This window comes from Excalfactoria chinensis, chromosome 4 (assembly GCF_039878825.1).
Source record: "Excalfactoria chinensis isolate bCotChi1 chromosome 4, bCotChi1.hap2, whole genome shotgun sequence".
In the NCBI taxonomy this organism is placed as follows: domain Eukaryota; kingdom Metazoa; phylum Chordata; class Aves; order Galliformes; family Phasianidae; genus Excalfactoria; species Excalfactoria chinensis.
The window spans coordinates 79320950-79340651 of NC_092828.1; the positions used below are offsets into that span (position 1 = coordinate 79320950).

The 19702-nt window shown below is 37.8% G+C and overlaps 1 protein-coding gene across 4 annotated transcripts in view; it reads left to right on the forward strand.

Moving 5' to 3' along the window:
* The window catches only part of PCDH11X (protocadherin 11 X-linked), a 670304-nt gene that overhangs the window by 52390 nt on the left and 598212 nt on the right, over positions 1-19702 (forward strand). For all 4 annotated transcript variants that reach the window (XM_072334234.1, XM_072334233.1, XM_072334232.1 and 1 more), the window contains 2 exons: positions 14522-14569; positions 16357-18843. In XM_072334234.1, the coding sequence (XP_072190335.1) occupies positions 14522-14569; positions 16357-18843 (2535 nt within the window). The remainder of the gene's footprint in view (positions 1-14521; positions 14570-16356; positions 18844-19702) is intronic.

The window sequence follows — 19702 nt, forward strand, 5'->3', positions numbered from 1 at the left end:
GTCGGATCAAATATACCCACTGCCTGAGCTTGTTTAACTGCCAGTTTTGCCTGTTGGAAAGCATCCTGTTCTACCTTCCCCCAATTCCATGATTGGCCCTTCTTCGTAAGCTTATACAATGGCCTCAATAGCTGAGCTAAATGAGGTATAAAGGAGCGCCAATACCCCAATATACCCAAGAATTCTCATAGCTGTTTTGATGTTGTAGGAACTGCAAACGCTTGGACTTTATCTGCTACCACACTGGGTAGTACTTTGTTTTTTTCCCGGACTAAATTACTCCCAGGAATTTCACAGATAACCCCAGACCTTGCACCTTCTGTGGGTTTATAGCTCACCCTCTTTTCTGCAGATAAGCTGTCAACAAATCTGCTGCTTGTCTCACCGCCTCTAATGAATCAGATGTTAACAGGAGGTCATCAATATAATGATATAAATTGACATTATTTGGCTTTTCCCACTTAGCCAGATCACGCACCACTAAATTATGACAAAAGGTGGGCAAATGCACGTACCCTTGCGGTAGGACCTGGAAAGTCCACTGCCTGCCTCCCCATGTAAATGCAAACTGATTTTGCAATTTTTCACTGATTGGAATACTGAAGAATGCATTTGCTAAATCTAGGACACAGTGGTATGTTTAATTTCCCTGCTTAGTGTGTCCATAAGGGAGGCAATATTGGGTATGGCCACATGACTGGGTGGTGTGACCTTATTCAATTCTCTGTAGTCTACTGTCATCCTCCATGTTCCATCTGGCTTTCGCACTGGCCATACTGGGGAGTTGTGTGGGCTGTGTGCAGGTCTTATAATACCCACTTTCTCTAATTCCTGTACCGTTTTTATTATTTCATCCTGCCCACCCGGGAGTCTGTACTGTTTTACATTAGTAATGCGGCGTGGCTTCAGCAAACAAATAGGCTCATGTTTTGCATGGCCTCTCAATATTGTCCGTATTGCCTGGATACTAATGCATCTCTGCCGCAGCCAGAACTCTCCCACTGTTGTGTGGAGAGTCAGACCCCACAAGATATCAATTCCCAATATATACTCCAGAATTGGAGCAATGGATACCTTATACTTCCGTGGTGGGAGGCACCCAACCCCCAATTTTACCCAGGTTTGGGTGACTGGAATGGTCTGTCCCCCAAAGCCTCCAATCATCACTCTATTACCTTTGAATTTTGTTGGGTCTCCATATATTATAGATGTTTCTGCCCCAGTATCAACTAGGGCCATAACCTTCTGCACATTATTCCGGGACCAGTATATCATTAATTCTACATAGGGCCTCCAGTCCTGTCTAGAGTCCCTAGGTGGACTGACATCCCTCATCATGCCATGAACTGAGCCAGGTTCAAGTCTTTTACCTCTGACACCTCTGGTATCATGACCCGAGGCACCTGAGGCAGCTTCTTTTTCCTACTCGGAACAATGAAGTCCTCCAAATTCCATGTTGTTGTTGGTCGTTGCTCTATAAGTCTTATCCCTGGTCTTTTGGGGTAGTTTTGAAATTTTTGTTCATCCTTCAGCTGCTTCCACAGCTGAAGGAGAACGTGGTTGGGCTGACCATCAATTTTTGCAAATTGAATGCCTGCCTGGAGTAGATCATTGAACATTTGTTTTTGGGACACTCTAATGGGTCCCGCCTGAGAGGTTCGCAGGGCTGATCTTCTGGCTCGAGCTATTGAAAAGGCCTTGGCATCCTCGATCACCCTGATATTGTGCTTAGTTCGTAAGCGCTCAGTTTCTCCCAAGTCCACTAGTAATTGGGAAGCTTGTTGCACTGCTGCTTCTGTGGCCACTAATGGGTTTACTATGGAAACCAGTGTTCCATACATATGCAAGGGAGCTTGTTATAAAATTAGGTCCCTCATCCCTGCAGAAAATCTTACTCACCAAATGTATAGGTGGCTAATATACAGATGTTAGCAAAGATGGTAGCAAACGTACAAAGGTTATAAGCAAAAGAAAAACTAACCAGTAGTGATACCTTTGCTGAGGAAGCTGGGCTGGTCTTCACTGAAGAGCAGTCTCCAAGAGATGCTGCCTCAGTGAGGGTCAGCCCTTAAATGAGGTCTCAGAGGAGGTGGAGTCGAGCTCCACCCCTTCCGGGAGCACAGCTACATTACTCTCACCTGTGCTACTGCAGCTGACTCCACACTTGCCTCAGCTGATTAATCAGAAGTTCAGGCTGTGATTACCAATCTCCCATACATTAATGAATTACAAAGTCATTTAATTAGGTGACTGACTTTATCTGAAACTCTTGCCTTTTTCTAAAAAGGAAACAGAACATCTTAAAATGTTGTTCTTTCGTTTTGGGTTCAGACTTACTAGCAAGTTTTGTAGCACAGGGTTTGATTTATGTAATCCAATGGAAAACTAACAGTTTTGTACAATTTAAATTACCACTCAAGTTAACATTCACATATTTTTTCCTTCCTGCATTTTCTCAAAATATATCTGAAGAGAAAGAGACCTTTTTTTTTTTTTTTTTTTTTTTTTTTTTTTTTTTTTTTTTTTGTAACTGATTCATGGTATGACAACCTCAAACTTTTCCAGGTGTCTGTGATTCAACAATACACTGACTGAAAAGTGTGAACAGTTGTTGGTAAACTCTGCATTTGTTCCTGTCCTCCTGAGGAGTCATATGGAGGACAGGCTACTAGGAAAACACTAAGGAAAACATTGTTTTTAGTTTTCATTTCAGTTTTTGTAAGAAGCCCCAAATATGGACTTTAGGATTTCTTTTGAATTGTTTTCTTATTTAGAAAATCAGTTGCAACATTTTTGATGATTTCATAGCAGTGTGATAGCTCTAGCAACTGACCAAGAGTTATTTGTGTTGAAGTTTACAAATACTGAAATATCTAAAAATACTGATATTCTAATGGTACTTGAAGCTGTGTTTCTTTTTCATCATAGTAAAGAGGATTTCCAGGAAACAGTCATACAGTATTCCTTGCTGTTAGCCAAAGAAATTGCGCATGGAGCTATAAAAGGTCATGATGCTCAGTGCCCAAAGCTGACTATGGATAGGATAACATGAAGTGTTCAAATAGCAGATGCTAGTGTTTGCTATGAACAAGGCAAGTGAGGTTGAACTTAATTAAATGTAATTTAAAAAATAAAATTATTTACAATTAACAACTGCTCTAAGTTGAGACAGGGGGGAGTATAGCATAACATTGATAGCAGGAGGTGATGGAGGACAGCTGCGGCAGATAGTGAAGTAGTTCAGGGAAAGAAATGGCCAGATAAGAAAGCAGTCATTTTTATCATAGTTGAGAATAAAGTGGGAAGGATACGGGAAAATAAATGTTTTCATAAAGATATGTTAAAACTGGAGGATGCAAGAACAAATTTTAATTTAAAATGTTATTCAGCTGTGATTTTTGTTTAAGGATGAATCTGCAAACAGAACATACTTCCACAAATGTACGGTATAATAAACAGTAAATAAATAATACATAGTAAAATACATATGTAGATATGTAGTATGTAGTTTATTTCAGATTATTTTTCTTTTCTGAGGTCTTTATTGTCAACGTCTAGGTGGTCAGTCCTGAGAAGTCTTTGATGAAAAGTGGGAAGGAAAGTAGATTTGTCTTTTTTTCTTCCTATCATTTCTTGACTATCCACTGTGTTGCATGTTTCTCATTCTTTAAGCAGGCACCTGTTCACTCTGATACTCATTATCTTGCTTTGTCTTTAAGAGTCTTCCTTTCTGTGTGTTGGACAGGCTGTCTGGCCTGTTTGCAGTGCCTTATACATATTTTATTCTTCTTGTATCATGTGATTGCCTCCCTGTACAACTACATGGCTGCCAGGTCTTTGTTCTCTTCTTCAGGGTGGTCAGGTTACTGGCAAATATATATAAAATGTTTACACATTGTGTCTAGTAATACCATCACAGCGTTTAGAACACCTGCACGCTGTTGATTACAGTGTTTCAGCACATTTGAGTTCAAGGCAAACTAATATTTAGTATAACCTGGTTAATAGACTTGGAATTTACACAGGCCTCTGCTTTAACTGTGAAGAGTGTCATGTGAAGCATTTTGTTATTCTCTTGACTGTTAAAATTGAGAGTTTTTAAACAGTATCTCAGCTCAGAGCACTGTCATGGAGAGTCAACTTTGTTCTTCCAAATGGATTCATAGCTATGCCTGCTGAAATTAAATCATTATTGATTCCTGAGCATTTCTTGTCAACCAGCACAACCACATAAACTACACGGTACATATTTACAACATGCAATTAGCAGTGGAATAGTGTGAAAGCAGAACTCTGCTCTTAGAGGAGCAGAGCATCCTCTTCTGTGAGCTAATCCTTTGTTCTGGTAGTTTGTTGCTTGTTTAATCTGTGTCAGTTTGGGGGAAATTAGGTTGGTGTTACTGCTATGGTTCCATTACTCTTACCTGTCAGAGTATTATTCTTGTATTTACCTATCATCAGAAGCAGCTGGTGGATTCCTTCCAGAATTATATAATAATCTCTTTGTAGCTGTCAGTTCATACATCTGTAATCTGACAAAATAGATTCTTACTCAGTCTCACAACACGTCAGTCTTGACTCTGATGAGGAGAGTTACCTCTTGGTACTGTAAATCATCTCTTGCAATGTCTTTCAGTCTAAGCTTTTCCCTGCTTTCTGATACAATTTATCAATTCCATGACTTATGGAAGATGGAGATTACAAATCTTCATCAGATTTCTAAACTTCTCTTGAAACTATTTTTTTTCCTAAGCCTTATAGGAGTTTGGGATCAAGTAATTAATGTCACTGCTTGTCTGTGAAAATTGAGAATATAAGGAGGTATATTTTATGTAAAATGAAAGCCAGGAGGGTAGTTAAATCAAAATTAGAGTATGACTAGTTTTGCAGTTAAATTAGAATGGAAAAGTTAGATTTATTGAGTCAGTATTGAAAATCATCTTGTAAACAGTATTATGAATTTTATAGGTAAAAAGACTGACACTGAAGGTGGGAAAACAGAAGTTCCCTATGACTTGCTTGCTTTTTAGTGTGATACCAGTATGATCTTAGTGGTTGAGTACATTACAGAGAAGGGAAGGAAGCACTCTACAAACAAGGTGCACAGTGATACAAACAGCCTGTGGATGCTTATCCACTTTGAAACATCTCAGCATAGGTGTTTGCCAGAATGTCTGCATTGACCCAATCATCAGTTGCTTAAACCTCCTGTTTTTGTCCTCCTGATTTGTTTTTCTTACTTCATAATCCCTTAATAGGGTTAGCATTGGGACTTTATTAAGAGTAACACTGCAGAACAAGTTAACTTCCATCTTCACTGTAATAGCTCTTCTGCATTGTGCTTCATATATTTGGAGAACACTGCTATGTCTTCTCTCTTACTTCATGTGCCAGCAAAGATGGAAAAGATAATAGATTTAGGGGGCTCTAAAGTAGATTTAGGACATTTTTTGCCCTAGAGGTGCACTCCTGCCAAGATCTAAAGTCACCTTCTAGTGCATGTAATTTAATAAATATGGAGAGTTGGATGTGTTGTCTTTCTAAGGTAACTTTTAGCTGCCCTTCAGTAGAGAAAGGTTTGCTAGGACACACAGTCTGTATTTTAAATGATGCTAAGTAATTCTTTTTAAGTCTGCAGTACCTATAAGGAGTAGGTCCTTATAGGTACCTATAAGGAAACTGGAACATCTTGCCCTTTCTCTGCTGCAGCCCAAGGATCTATACATTTTTTTGATTTTATAATGTAGTTTCATTTAGTCCGCATAGGTTGTTACCATTGTAAAGCCATGTAAGTCCTTCCAAAAGTAATGCCTCCTAATTATTTCCATTGAAACTACAACAAAGAGCACAATAACACTATTTAATAGAAAAGATCTTTGCTATAAAACTTTAGCACTGACACTGTCTAATTCGTGTGGATGTGCTGATCCAAGTGCACTTCATTTTGTGTTGCGACAGCTGTGCTAAGCTGTCTGGAATGTGGCTTGTCTTTCATGTAACTTTTGCTACCGCTGAAACTGTCCACCCACTGCCTCTCTGTGCTCACATGCACTGCTTGGTTTTCATAAACATTCTGCAGGTGTCAATGAATGTCAGTGGGGGCAACTACTTCTGTATAGAAGAATTGAATTCCACACCTGTACTTCATATATGGATCCACATCAGATGCCATTCTGTCAGACTGCCCCTCTGTGGCATCTTTTGCATGGCAACAAAATGTAACAGAATATTACCTGGAAGGCTCAAACACCCTCCTCTGGCATCATGGGCCAACATAATAAAACAAGAGATATTACTTTTGGAGCAATTCTTATACACTGTAACACAAAATGTGCAGAATTTTCCTTTAAAGTTTCCTTACAGTATACATTAAATATTCTGAAAAAATGTGAAATAATTCAAACAGAATAGAGAGTTTATCCAGATTTTAGCTTAGGTGAAAAGATTTGAGTGGGTGGATGACATGATATGAGCTGAAGTTAGCTATAAAATGAGATGTGGAAACTTGAGGGATATTTATGAGTGCTGAGTAATATCTTAAAGTCTCAAAAAGCTCCCCTTCAAATATATTAAAGGGACAAATAACTTTCATTTTGATCTTATTTTCTATTAACAATCATAGGAAGATTGGAGAAATTTGTATTGTAAGTATCTGTAGATAGAATTCTTATCCTTTCTGTTTGTCCTTATCCTTGGAAATCTAATAACATATATTTTTATTTTCACTGTTTTCCCATTACTTAACTTCAGATGTGTAATCAAATTTCATTGAATAATAGATTTGTCTTCCCTCTATATAGCTCCCTTTCTTCAAAATATTTTAACTTCAACTTTCCATCAGAACTATATTTTCATTATTTTAATGTGTAATTCAACATCCACATTCCTACAGAACCTTCCATGTGTCAATTTTTCTTATATGAAGTTTTAAAGTATATCTCATGAGAAGGTTTTGTGGTAGAATATTACTCAGTAGTGATTTGTTCAGAGAGATCTTGACAGGCAAGTGGTCATGGTCATCTATGAACATTATTTTGAAATAGTCACTGTCTTATTTTTAAATAGGAAAATAATAACCTGATTTACATTCTTGTTGTTGTGAATTATTGTCTCTAGATAAAACTCTGCTGACAACTGGAGGTAGTTTGAATCCAGTGAGTCAAGAGTCAAGGTAATTGTTTCTTGTTGGTTGATACAAGGCTCCTTTAGGGTGGTTTATGGCATCATTACTGTAAAACTGTCAGGCTCCATTATCCTGACATCCCTTTCGGGGGTTGACTGAAGACTGGAGGAGAAAGTCTTGCTTCCAGGCACAGTAAGTTTAGTGAGTTAGGGTGAGGGACAAGTTGGTGTATCTTTTTGCATTCAAGGTTCTGATTTTCACACTAGCTGTCATGAAACAATAATATATAACTTAGCATGTCTCTGTGTGGGCAAGATGATAGACTCAAGCTAGAAGGCACAAATCTGTCAAATGGAGATCTTCAGTTCATCTGTCTTACTTGAATATTATTATTTGCTGATGTCCAAACAGATCAGTATGTTAACTTGACACAGATATGGTGATGCTTTCTGAGCATAACAGACTAGGGAAATCCATACACAGTCCTTTGAATCAAACTGTATAGGAAATACTTCCTTCTTGTTAAACTCCTCCAAAAAACACTGAGTAAAAACTTCACTTTCACTTGTATGGACAAATTGACAATTTAAAAATTTGTAATTCTCTCATTGGTAAACCACATAATAGTAGTAACGAAAGAAGCATTTATTAGTAATTCCTTAAACAGATAAACACTATTCCAGGTACAATGCATTAAGCAGTTATAACAGGTTAGCTGATAGCTTTTTCTCTTATTTTGGAGCTACCATATCTCCATTTGTAGTGAAAGAGACCTGTATTTAGCAGGACATGCATTGATCTTGCAGCCATTGAAGGGATGTTGTCTACACGTTTCCAGTTATTGTCAATCCTCAGACTTGCCAGCTGAGAACTGTGTGATAAGTTACCTCTTCTGTTATATGTTCCTTCCCTACAAGGGATATGAGATGTCTGGAGAGTAAAATTGGGAAGGCAAACTTCAGGAAAGTAACTTCTAGCTCTTCGGGCAATTAGTTAACACCCTGGGAGACAGTCCTCATGGGCAAGGGTGTAAAGCAGAGCTCACATGACTTTAAGGAGACTTTCTTCAGGGTGCAAGAGCTTTCCATCTCCAGGTGTAGCAAGTCAGGAAAGGAAGGCAAGAGACTGGTGTGTCTGAACTGGGACCCGTTAGTCAAACTGAAAGGCAAGAAGAAAATGCACAGACAGTGGAAACAGGGACAGGTACCATGGGAAGAGTGTAAAGAAGCTGCTAGGCTGTGTGGGGATGAGGTCAGGAAAGCCAAGGCCCAACTTGAATTGAACTTGGCTAGGGATGCCAGAAATAACAAGAAAGGCTTCTACAGGTACCTCAACCAGAAAAGGAAAGTCCAGGAGGGCATGCTCCCCCTAAAGAGAGACACAGGCAGACTGGTAACAAGTGACATGGAGAAGGCTGAGGTACTTAACAGCCTCTTTTGCCTCAGTCTTCCCTGATAATTGCTCACCACACAGCCCTCTAACATTTAGTGTGGTAGGAGGGGATAGGGAAAAAAGCAGTGTCTCTCCCACTGTAAGCGAAGAATCATGGAATCATAGAATCGCCTGGGTTGGAAGTGACCTCAAGGATGATCAAGCTCCATCCCCTCTACTGCTGGCAGGGCTGCCAACCTCCACATTTAATACTAAACCATGCTGCCCAGGACCCCATCCAACCTGGCCTTGAACACCTCCAGGACAGGGCATCCACGATCTCCCTGGGCAGCCCATTCCAGCACCCCACCACTCACTCTGTGAAGAACGTCCCCTTCATATCCAACTTAAATCTTCCCTCCTTCAACTTAGAACTCTTTCTCCTTGTCCTGCTATTATCAAGCCATTTTTAGAAAAGGTAAAAAGGTTGACCATGGGAACTACTGACCTTTCAGTTTCACCTCTGTGCCAGGAGCATGGAACAGATCCTCCTGGAAGCTGTGTTAAGGCACATGGAAGACAGGAAGATGGTATGGCGGATCTACCATGGCTTCACTGCTTGACTAACTTAGTGGCCTTCTATGGCAGTGTTACTGCATCAGTGAACAAGGGAACAGACACTAATTGTAAACATACAGATTTGATGTGCTGTCTGTTCAATGGATGAAGAACTGGATGCAGGATTGAGTGCAGAGTGGTGGCCAATGGCTCAATGTCTGGATGGAGATCAGTGACGAGTGATGACCCACAGGGTCAATGCTGGGGCTGGTAATCTTCATCAAGGACAGCAACAGTGGGGTCAAGTGCACCCTAATCAAGTTTGTGGATGGTACCAAGCTGTGGGATGCAGTTGACGCACCAGAGGAATAGGATGGCATCTAGAGGGACCTACACAGACTTGAGCAGTGAGGCCAGGTAAACATTCAGAGAAGGGCCACAAAAGTGGTCCATGGAACAGAACACCTCTCCTATGTAAACAGGCTGAGAGAGCAGGGGCTGTTGAGTCTGGAGAAGAAAGGGCTTCAAGATAGGAGCCTTTCAGTATCTAAAGGGGAAAAGGTACAGCCTTTCAGTATCTACGGGAAGGTAAGGGGGAGACTCTAGCAGAATCTGTGGTGATAAAGCAAGGGAAAACGGTTGCAAGATTGAAGAGGGTAGATTTGTGTTGGAAATAAGAGAAAAATCTTTTATAGTGGGAGTGGTGAAACATAGGAACGGGTTACCACAGAGATGTGGTTGATGCCCTGTCCCTGGAGACTTCCAAGGCAAGACTGGGCTACCTGAACTAGCTGTGGTGTCCCTCTTTGTTGCAGAGGTTTTGGACTTGATGGCCTTCAGATGTTCTTGGCAACTTTGAGGATTCTATGATTCAAGGAACTTCTTGTATGTAGAAGAGGAAATGACTGCGACTTAGAAAATATATTTAGATTTAGAAATCTATATTTTGAACATTCTGGAAGGTTGCTAACAGTACACTTAGGACTAGTTATATCATACCTGTAGTCTCTATTATTGTCTAAAAATCTGAAGTATTTTAGATTGAGACAGTGAGGCTAACTTTGATTTTCTGTTTGATGTGTTCAAACAGCATATCCAGCAGGAGTTGGTTGTTGTTTTTGTTTGTTTGTTTTTTGTAACCTTCATACTTCAGATGTCTGTGACTAAATTCACTGTTTCTTGCTAAATAAGAACCTTTTTACTAAAGCAAGCTACAGCTGTCTCCATCCAGGAACAATTTCATTTGAATACCTTTATTTTTTGACCAAGTTAAAAATAGTTCTCACAAATGTTGATGGAAAATAGCTAACCATGATTGTACTACTGCAAAGAATGTACAAGTTCTCAATCCATTCTAATTTTAGTTTCAGAATAACTTTGCAAATATTATTTTCTGCTCGTTTTATTTATTGTGGATTCAGCAATAAAAATTTTACTTATATTTTGGATGTATGTTTTGAGAAAGATTGAATTATGTTTCCAAAAGGGCTCATATAAATCCTAGTAATCTTACAGGTCTGTTATTAAAAGTTCCAAGTTACTTCATGGTTAGTTGTCTTCTCCACACATATGGGTGAGGTTTTTTTTTTGCCCAAATCATTTCTCCATGAGTTCTGTTTTTGGAGTGATAAAGATTTCCAGTTTTTAAGATATGTTTTGAGTATAGTAGAGGAAATTACGGTTTCTCCTACTTCTAGATGTCATTAATTAGACAAATATTAAAGAAACTTAGACAATTACAATGTTCTTGATTTTAATTTTAGTTTTAGCTTTCAGATCTCAGGTTGATAGTGAATTAAATAATTCTTGTAGTTCTTACCCTAAATACAAAGTATGGATGTTTTTCTTCTATTCAGGAGGAAGCACAGGGAACAAAAATACTAAGTCCAAAATTATATTCTTATAAATATCAAAGAATACTTTTAAATCCACTATCAACTGTAGATTGTGGCACTCGACTGCATTACTATGGTTATTTTTATTCCTGAAAGAAAGGTTTATTGCGAAGTAATTTATATTCCTTAGTCCAGAAATATAATGGGTCTGAACACTGAAGTCCTGTAGAGCTTTTGACACTGGGACGTGAAGCAAAGAGCATTTCAGACAATTTTAAAAAAACAAAAAATAAACATTGGTGAAAAGAAAAAATTCTGAATCATCAGCTGTCAGTATTGAAATACATTTTTATCACATTGTGCTATAATTGCTGTCTCTACCAATGTGATGTGTATTATTGCCCTGGTTATTGCTGATGTTCCAATGTCAAATTGTTGTAATTTTTTCTCTCTGCCTTATCAAGCATATTGTCTTTTTTTTTTTTTTTTTTTTTTTTTTTAATTTATTTTTTGAATCAGGAATTTCTTCTGTGTTTTGTAAGAATGGAATATTATGTGACTTTCTTTACGATGAATTTTTTCACTTCATTTTAACCCTAGCCATACAATATTATCCTCATTTCCATTATGTATTTTTAAATACTATTCATTGTAACACATTTAAAAGTACAAACAAATTAGTATTTTCTGTTTTAGTCTCCATCCCGTTTCTCATGGAGCTTCAAAACCAGTTTGCTGCCTGTTGTTATGTATTAGTGGAATAAGTTTATTTATCTGAAAAGGTCTTAAGGTATTAAGTTATGTTATGATGGTCAGGATTTTCTGATATTGTATTCATTTTGAATATTTGATATCACTTGAAAGTCAAAAGATACTAGCTCTTGCTGTAGTGCAGTGTGCTACCTGCCTCTGAAATGAGTGAAAACTAAATGCAAAGAGGTACGTTAATATGGATATTACTGTGGATTGATTGGTTGGCTTTTCCTGCTGGGCAGCTGTTAAAACTAATCAGATTGTGCCTGAGAGCATAATAAAGAATAACTTTAATACCGCTTAACCCTCGTGGAAGCTCCGCATTCCAGCTATCATTCTTGCTTTCAGTAATTTAGTCTAGGTTTTGCTGATTTGTTAAAAGCCATAATACTGAATTTCAAAAGCGATTTCATTCAATTTTCCATTTTACAGTGGGGTTTTCCATATATACTTATAATGTGCCTCTTCTTACATTAACAGTAAAGTGAAATGAGGGTGGAAGTAGGACCAAAAATCTGTAGGTAGAATGCATAACATATTCAGCAACTGGTTTTATAGTGTGACCATATGATTTTGAGATACTAATCTAACCCATATAACAACTGAGAATTACTTTGTTGTAGTGAGTGGTCCTTCACAGTTCTATGAAGTGATTGACTCAATCTTATAACTCAATGTTATTCTGCTTTTTAGAGAGTTTTCTTATTTCAGTATCTTTGACTTTGATGCTTACATGTTCATACATGCAGTTGACAGAACTCTCTGTACTGCTGTAATAAAATAATAAATTATTTCTCTTACGCTGCAGTTGTAATGAATTGCATTGGAAGTAGGAGCTAGATAGAATAATGATTTCTGTCTGTAGTACCATCTTGTAAACTTGTAATACTTGTAAATGTATTTTACAGTGTATCAGATTCACTTTTAAGATTTTTTGATTCCCAACAACTTGTAGAGAAGGCATTTTTTGGAATATAGCTCTTAAATCAAAAGTCACAATGACTTATACTGTGAAATTTTAAGTGCACACAGGTATTATAGGGTTTCAGAGCTGGGTGTCCAAATAGAATTGCTACCATACTGTAACAAAGTATCTTCATTTTTTTCTTTTGCTGCTGTTCTACTGTCGTGGGTTACCCTAAAATCTACCTGCACCCATGACAGGGGGGCAGTCGGCCCGCAGACTGTTGGCCCAGAAGGAAAAGAAAAACAGGGAAAAGGAAATAAATACAGCGGCAACGATCTAAGGAGGCACACTTATTTACTAAATACTATATCGGAATACAGAATAACACAATATAATGCAATATAATTGGAATTAAGGCTAACGAATCAAGTAAAATAAGAGAGAGTGAGTCCCGAAAACCAAGAGGCCTACTGTAACTCTAGGCAAAATGGCTGGAACACTCCCACACGGCTCTCCCCCTGGCTGGCAAGGTCCAAGAGAGCGAGTCCAGCACTGAAGTGAGATTATATAGTCCTGGTCATATGACTGACCGTGGTGTTCCCTGGGACATTCAGTCTTCTTTCTGTGAGCAGCAGATTCGTCAAAATTATTTATGCTTAACATGATGTTATGATGTGGAATACTGATAGCAAAATTACAGAATTGCAAAACCATGACATCTACTAAGTCACACAAATGGGAATCAGTAATACTGAAGGAGGATGAAGACAAGTTGGCTTTCTGATGAAATCCAGCACCAGAAAATACATGTTTGGTTTAACTCCAGCATTCCCTAGTTAACATAGTCAAAAGACTTCTGTGTAATGAGTATTAGAATTCAGTCTCTGTGGAATTATTTTAGTACCTGGCAATGTTTGGAAAGCTCAGCTTCATGTCTTTAAAAAGCAAAAAGGCTCATGTAGTTGTTACACCTCCCACATAATATAAGTATTACTATATTCCAGACCTACAGACCCAAAAAGCTGTGTTTTAGTGTTGGGGAAAATGTGTCCATGTGAAAGAAAGGCCTTCTGATATAAATCTGGATGACCTTTGATTTTATTCATTTATTTTCTTTTTATTTTTGAATCTCTGGTGAGGGGTCTATTGTGCTGTTCAAATAAAAATGTTATCAACATAAAAGGGGATATGATGGTCTTATTCATAGCCGAACTTTCAGTTTTTTTGGGCCTCAGATCAAATAAGTTACTCGTGCTAAATAACTTTCTGTTAAAAGCATGGATATCCAGATTTGGCTCAATGACAATACCACCTGTTTATAGAAATCATACACCTTTTCAACTGAAATTATCTTGAAGATAACAGAGAACAAAAATAATTTAATGAACCTTAACTCACAAACACTTGTACTGTTTAACAAGTTCTATCAAAGGTTTTCTGTCTATTCAATTTTATTTTTCCACTTGTCATGAGCCAAATGTCCATCATGTTAAATTCAAACTAAAAGTACTAGAAACTGAGGATCCTGGGCAACATCTGCTTTAGGGTAAAGTAATTTTCAGAAACATCTCAGTTGTTTCTATTTTCTTGTATACAAGTGGCTCTCAGTTTGAATCCCCTTCTGCCTGAGAGTACTGATATGGTCATGGTGCAGGTAGTGAATAGGTGGGCATTACAAATTACCAAACCAAACCAAACAAAAAAACCTCAGTCATTACAAAGTAAATGTAGTCAGCAACTAATGAATTGAATGAAATATTGTCATGAGTGAGTGTGATACTGCCATGTGCATATCCAGATGCAAGTTAGGTGTTAGTCCAGGTACACATTGCTACATGCAGTTCTGTTTGTAATACTTGGAAACTTTTCTAGGTTATCACATTAGTTACCCATGTTTAATTGCTTATTTATTTATTAACCTACCTAAATGTTACAATTGTTTTAAAACTCTCTAATTTTTTATTTGCATGACAGCCCAAAACAGCTCCGAAAAGGACATTTGGATCGATTACAAATGATCAGGTAAATATCTGGCAGGGAGTGTTCAGCAAGTATGCCAGTTTCATAATTTCAAAGATTACCTTTGCCATGAATCAACTGAAAAGGATGGGATGTTATGAAAATCCAATAAGGTTACAAATTGCTTGAACCACTGGTAAATAATATTATGATCAGAACTCAGAGCTTCATAAATGGTTTTTAACTTTATAGTTAAAGAAACACAGAAATGTGTATTCGTTTGTATAACTGAACGTATTGAAAGTCTATGTGAATTTTTGTTGTAGCTGTGAGATCTAATGACAGAACAATCAACGCCCATCTGTCAATTTGTTTACAAATAAGTAGTAAATAGTAAAAGATAGCTGACATGTCCATCCCCCTCAACCAGCTTGTTACATTTTATGTTTTTTTTTTTTTTTTTTTTCTTTTTCCTGGAATTCTATATTAAAACATATATAATTCATTATTTCTTCGTAGTTATGCAATTTATTACATCTGACTGCTAGGCAAATTGAAGATGAATAGGAAACACACATTTTGCCTCCATGGAGAGATAAATGTAGAATTGCTGTTTGAGAAGTTAATTTAATTGGTTAAAAATCTAAATCTTAATTTAGTCATTTCTTTTAAAACTAATATTTTCATGTCTTCTACTGAAGAAACAGTACTTTACTTCAGTAAAAGTTGTATTTTTATTTATTGTTTCAAAATGTGTTCCAGTTCACTTTAGGCTGCCCCTGGTTGCAACATAATGTCACAAATACTGTGCAAGAAGCACAGTTGCATTTGAAATGGGGATGAATAGTTCTTTTCCATAAAAAGAAATGTTTACTTATGTAAGGTCAAATTCGGACTGGAAAAACACTTAAACAAAACAATCCATTCTTACACAGAATTTATTTGTTTTACTGTATTTATTTTAGCATGCGCTTTTCAACACGAGACTTCTGAAGGAAACCACATTTGTCAAATACATATACTATTTCTTTTCTATGACAGGAGTGTTAGGTGTTCAGCAATCCCTGTGAAAAGAAGTAATTCTTTTCAAAGTGAATGTCATAGTTCTGTGATTTATTTATTTCTAATGAAAAAAAAAAACAAAAAACACCCCAAAACAATCCAAGTGAGAAAAGAAGATAAAGTAAATCATGAGGAATAAAGGAATAACTTTAAGTTTATTATGTATTTTGTCTCTATTGCCTGAATTGTATAGTAAACAATTTTTTTTTTTAATTTTTTTATTTTTAATTATGATGGCTACAGATCATGCCCAGAGTTGTTATATGAACTATGAATCAGTCCTTTTAACTTTCTTGTTTTACTTGAAATTGAGGATTTATTTAAATCCTTTAGTGTATGCACATTATCTTGCATTTGAACATTGTTGAACTTTGGCTACATTTCTCTTCTTCACACTCATTGGCACAGTTGAGAGAGCAAATCACATCTGTCCAAGAATATTCTCTTTTCTGTAGGAAGAGAGCAGTTGGTTTAAAAAAGAAACACAACACCAGCAAACCAACAAATAAACCCACAACAATGTTTTGTGTACCCCTTTCCCAAAAACAAACAAAAATATCATAACCCTGTTGTTCTAAAGCATCGGTTCATTTGCATGTTTGTTCTCAAGCTTTTTTAAGGTCCCTGGGCTTAAGGCAAAGTTAAATATTGCAAACTAGGAGTAAATATAGAAGTGTCAGTTCCTATATGGTGCTTATATATTTTGTAATGATTTCAGAACTTAAATGGGATGATTCTCTGCTCAAATGTACTTCTATGCTAAAGTATGTTCTTTCTGTATCTTGTAGGGTCAGAATGTATTTGGTCTTGATATAATCGAGACACCTGAGGGAGATAAGTGGCCTCAACTGATTGTCCAACAGATCCTGGATAGAGAGCAGAAGGATACCTATGTGATGAAAATTAAAGTTGAAGATGGTGGAAGTCCTCCAAGATCTAGCACTGCAATCCTGCAAGTCACAGTGACTGATGTGAATGATAATCGCCCAGTCTTTAAAGAGAATGACATTGAAGTTAGTATTCCAGAAAATGCTCCAGTGGGCACCTCTGTTTCTCAGCTCCATGCCACTGATGCAGACCTGGGCTCAAATGCGCAAATCCACTTCTATTTCAGCAATCAAATCTCCACTTTGGCCAAAAAGCTGTTTGCCATTGATAATGCCACTGGTCTCATCACCATAAGAGAGCCACTAGACAGAGAAGAATCTCCTGTACACAAATTAACTGTTTTGGCAAGTGATGGCAGTTCAACTCCATCAAGAGCAACAGTGACTGTTAATGTCACAGATATTAATGACAATGTCCCATCAATAGACACAAGGTACATCATCAATCCAGTGAATGGGACAGTGCTTTTGTCTGAGAAAGCTCCCCTTAATACAAAAATTGCATTGATAACAGTAATGGACAAGGACGCTGATCTGAATGGAAAAGTTACTTGTTTTACAGATCATGATGTCCCTTTTAGACTAAAGCCAGTGTTTGATAATCAGTTTCTTCTGGAGACAGCTACATTTCTAGATTATGAATCCACACGGGAATATGCTATTAAAATAGTAGCTTCAGATTCAGGTAAACCTCCTTTAAACCAATCTGCAATGCTCTTGATCAAAATTAAAGATGAAAATGACAATGCCCCAGTTTTCACACAGCCTATAATAGGTCTTTCCATCCCTGAAAACAATGCTCCTGGTACTCAGCTAACCAAGATAAGTGCTACAGATGCTGACAGTGGGCGCAATGCTGAGATCAGCTATATTCTGGGTTCTGATGCACCCCCTATTTTCAACCTTGACCGCCGTACAGGCATTCTGACAGCAGTGAGAAAGCTGGACAGAGAAAAACAAGATAGGTACTCCTTCACTGTACTGGCTAAGGATAATGGGATGCCGCCCTTGCAGACCAATGCTACTGTGACAGTGTCAGTCCTGGACCAGAATGATAACAGCCCTGCTTTCACACACAATGAATATAATTTCTATGTTCCAGAAAACTTACCCATGTATGGCACAGTAGGGCTTATCACAGTAACAGATGCTGATTCTGGAGAGAATGCTGCAGTCACTCTGTCTATATTAAATGGTCAAGATAATTTCATTATTGATCCACTTACTGGTGTAATAAGACCTAATATTACTTTTGATAGAGAACAGCAGGGGTCATACACTTTCCAGGTGAAAGCGGTGGATGGAGGAAGACTGCAGCGTTCCTCAACGGCCAAAGTGACGATCAATGTTGTTGATGTAAATGACAACAGGCCTGTTTTTGTTATTCCTTCATCAAATTATTCCTATGAGTTGGTTCCAACATCATCCAGTCCAGGGTCTGTTGTTACTAAAGTCTTTGCAGTTGATAATGACACAGGAATGAATGCAGAGCTCCATTACAGCATTATAGGAGGGAATTCAAGGGGCTTGTTTGCAATTGACCAATTAACAGGCAATATTACATTGAAAGAGAAGGTAATTACATCAGATCATGGCTTGCACAGACTGGTGATAAAAGTCAATGACCTAGGGCAGCCAGAGTCTCTTTATACTATAGCTCTTGTGCATTTGTTTGTGAATGAGACAGTCACCAATAGTTCCTACATACAAGAGCTAGTGCGCAGGAGTATGGAAACTCCAGTTGGCCAGAACATTGGGGATGGTGAGATAACCCCACAAACCAATGATTATGTCAAGATTATAATTGCGATTATTGCAGGCACAATGACAGTTATTCTGGTAATTTTTGTTACTGCTTTAGTACGGTGCCGCCAGACTCCCAGGCACAAAGTTGTCCAGAAAAATAAGCAGAGTGGTGAGTGGGTTTCCCCAAACCAAGAGAATAGGCAGATCAAGAAGAAGAAGAAGAAGAAGAAACGCTCTCCAAAAAGTCTTCTTCTCAACTTTGTGACTATTGAAGAATCTAAGCCTGATGATCCTGGCCATGAGCACATAAATGGCACTTTAGACATTCCTGTAGAACTAGAAGAACAGACTATGGGAAAATATAACTGGGCCACTACACCAACCACATTTAAGCCTGATAGCCCAGATTTAGCAAAGCACTACAAGTCTGCTTCTCCACAGCCAACCTTTCAAATTAAACCTGAGACTCCTGTACCCCCCAAGAAGCACCATGTCATTCAGGAACTGCCTCTGGATAACACGTTTGTAGTGGGCTGTGACTCCCTCTCCAAGTGTTCATCAAGCAGTTCGGACCCTTACAGTGTTTCTGAATGCAGCTGCCAAGGAGGCTTCAAGACCCCAGGCCCCATTCACACCAGACAGGTAATGGAAATTTTAAGCTTCTCTCTTTCTCTTTTGCCTCTTCCTTTTCCATTAATTTAGCACTAATTCTAAGCATTGCAAAATAAAATTTTCCACAAGGATTAAAAGTTATGAAAAGTCATGTTTGATAGAAGCATTGAAATTTAAACAATTTGAGATCCATAAGTGTTAAGAGAAAAATTAAAATGACTGTCAGCTGCAAGGAAATTGAGCCGTGAATTATTACATTGGTGGGTATTCCGGACTGCAGATGGCAGTATGGCACTTCCTGCATTACCTCCGTACACTGTGCAGCTAAGTGAAACAAAGAAGGTTTGTGGTACTGTCCTCTGTAGTATTGTATGCTCAAGAGTTGAAGTAATCTAGGCCAGGTGGAAAACAATAAAGCTTTACAGGACCTCATAAGTGGTTCTTAATATTAATGGTGTCTGGAATTGCAGCCTTCCTTTGGGCATAGCTTTACCTCAAAGTCACTAAAAGCAGGGAAGGATTTTCATCTGAGAGACTCAGTGCCATTTTCAAAAGTACCAGACTACTTGAGTAGAATGGCACTGTCAGTCGGCAAAGCTGGGGGAAAATAAAAAGCATTGGTATAATTGCTCTCACATTTTTGGTCCTGTGCCTGATAAGCCAGATACTAACTTCTCAAAAATTCAGTACAGTGTAATGTCTATAGACTCCTAAGCTTAAAATTAAAAATAAGAACCTACAGGACACTACAGAAAGGCTGTAAGTGACTGAAAATCAAATCTAATTTCTATATATATTTTGGAAAGTTTCATAAATTTCATAATTCAGCAAAACAATTTCAATTCGTAAATTATCTGTTTGCTTACTTTTATTTAAGAAAATCACAATG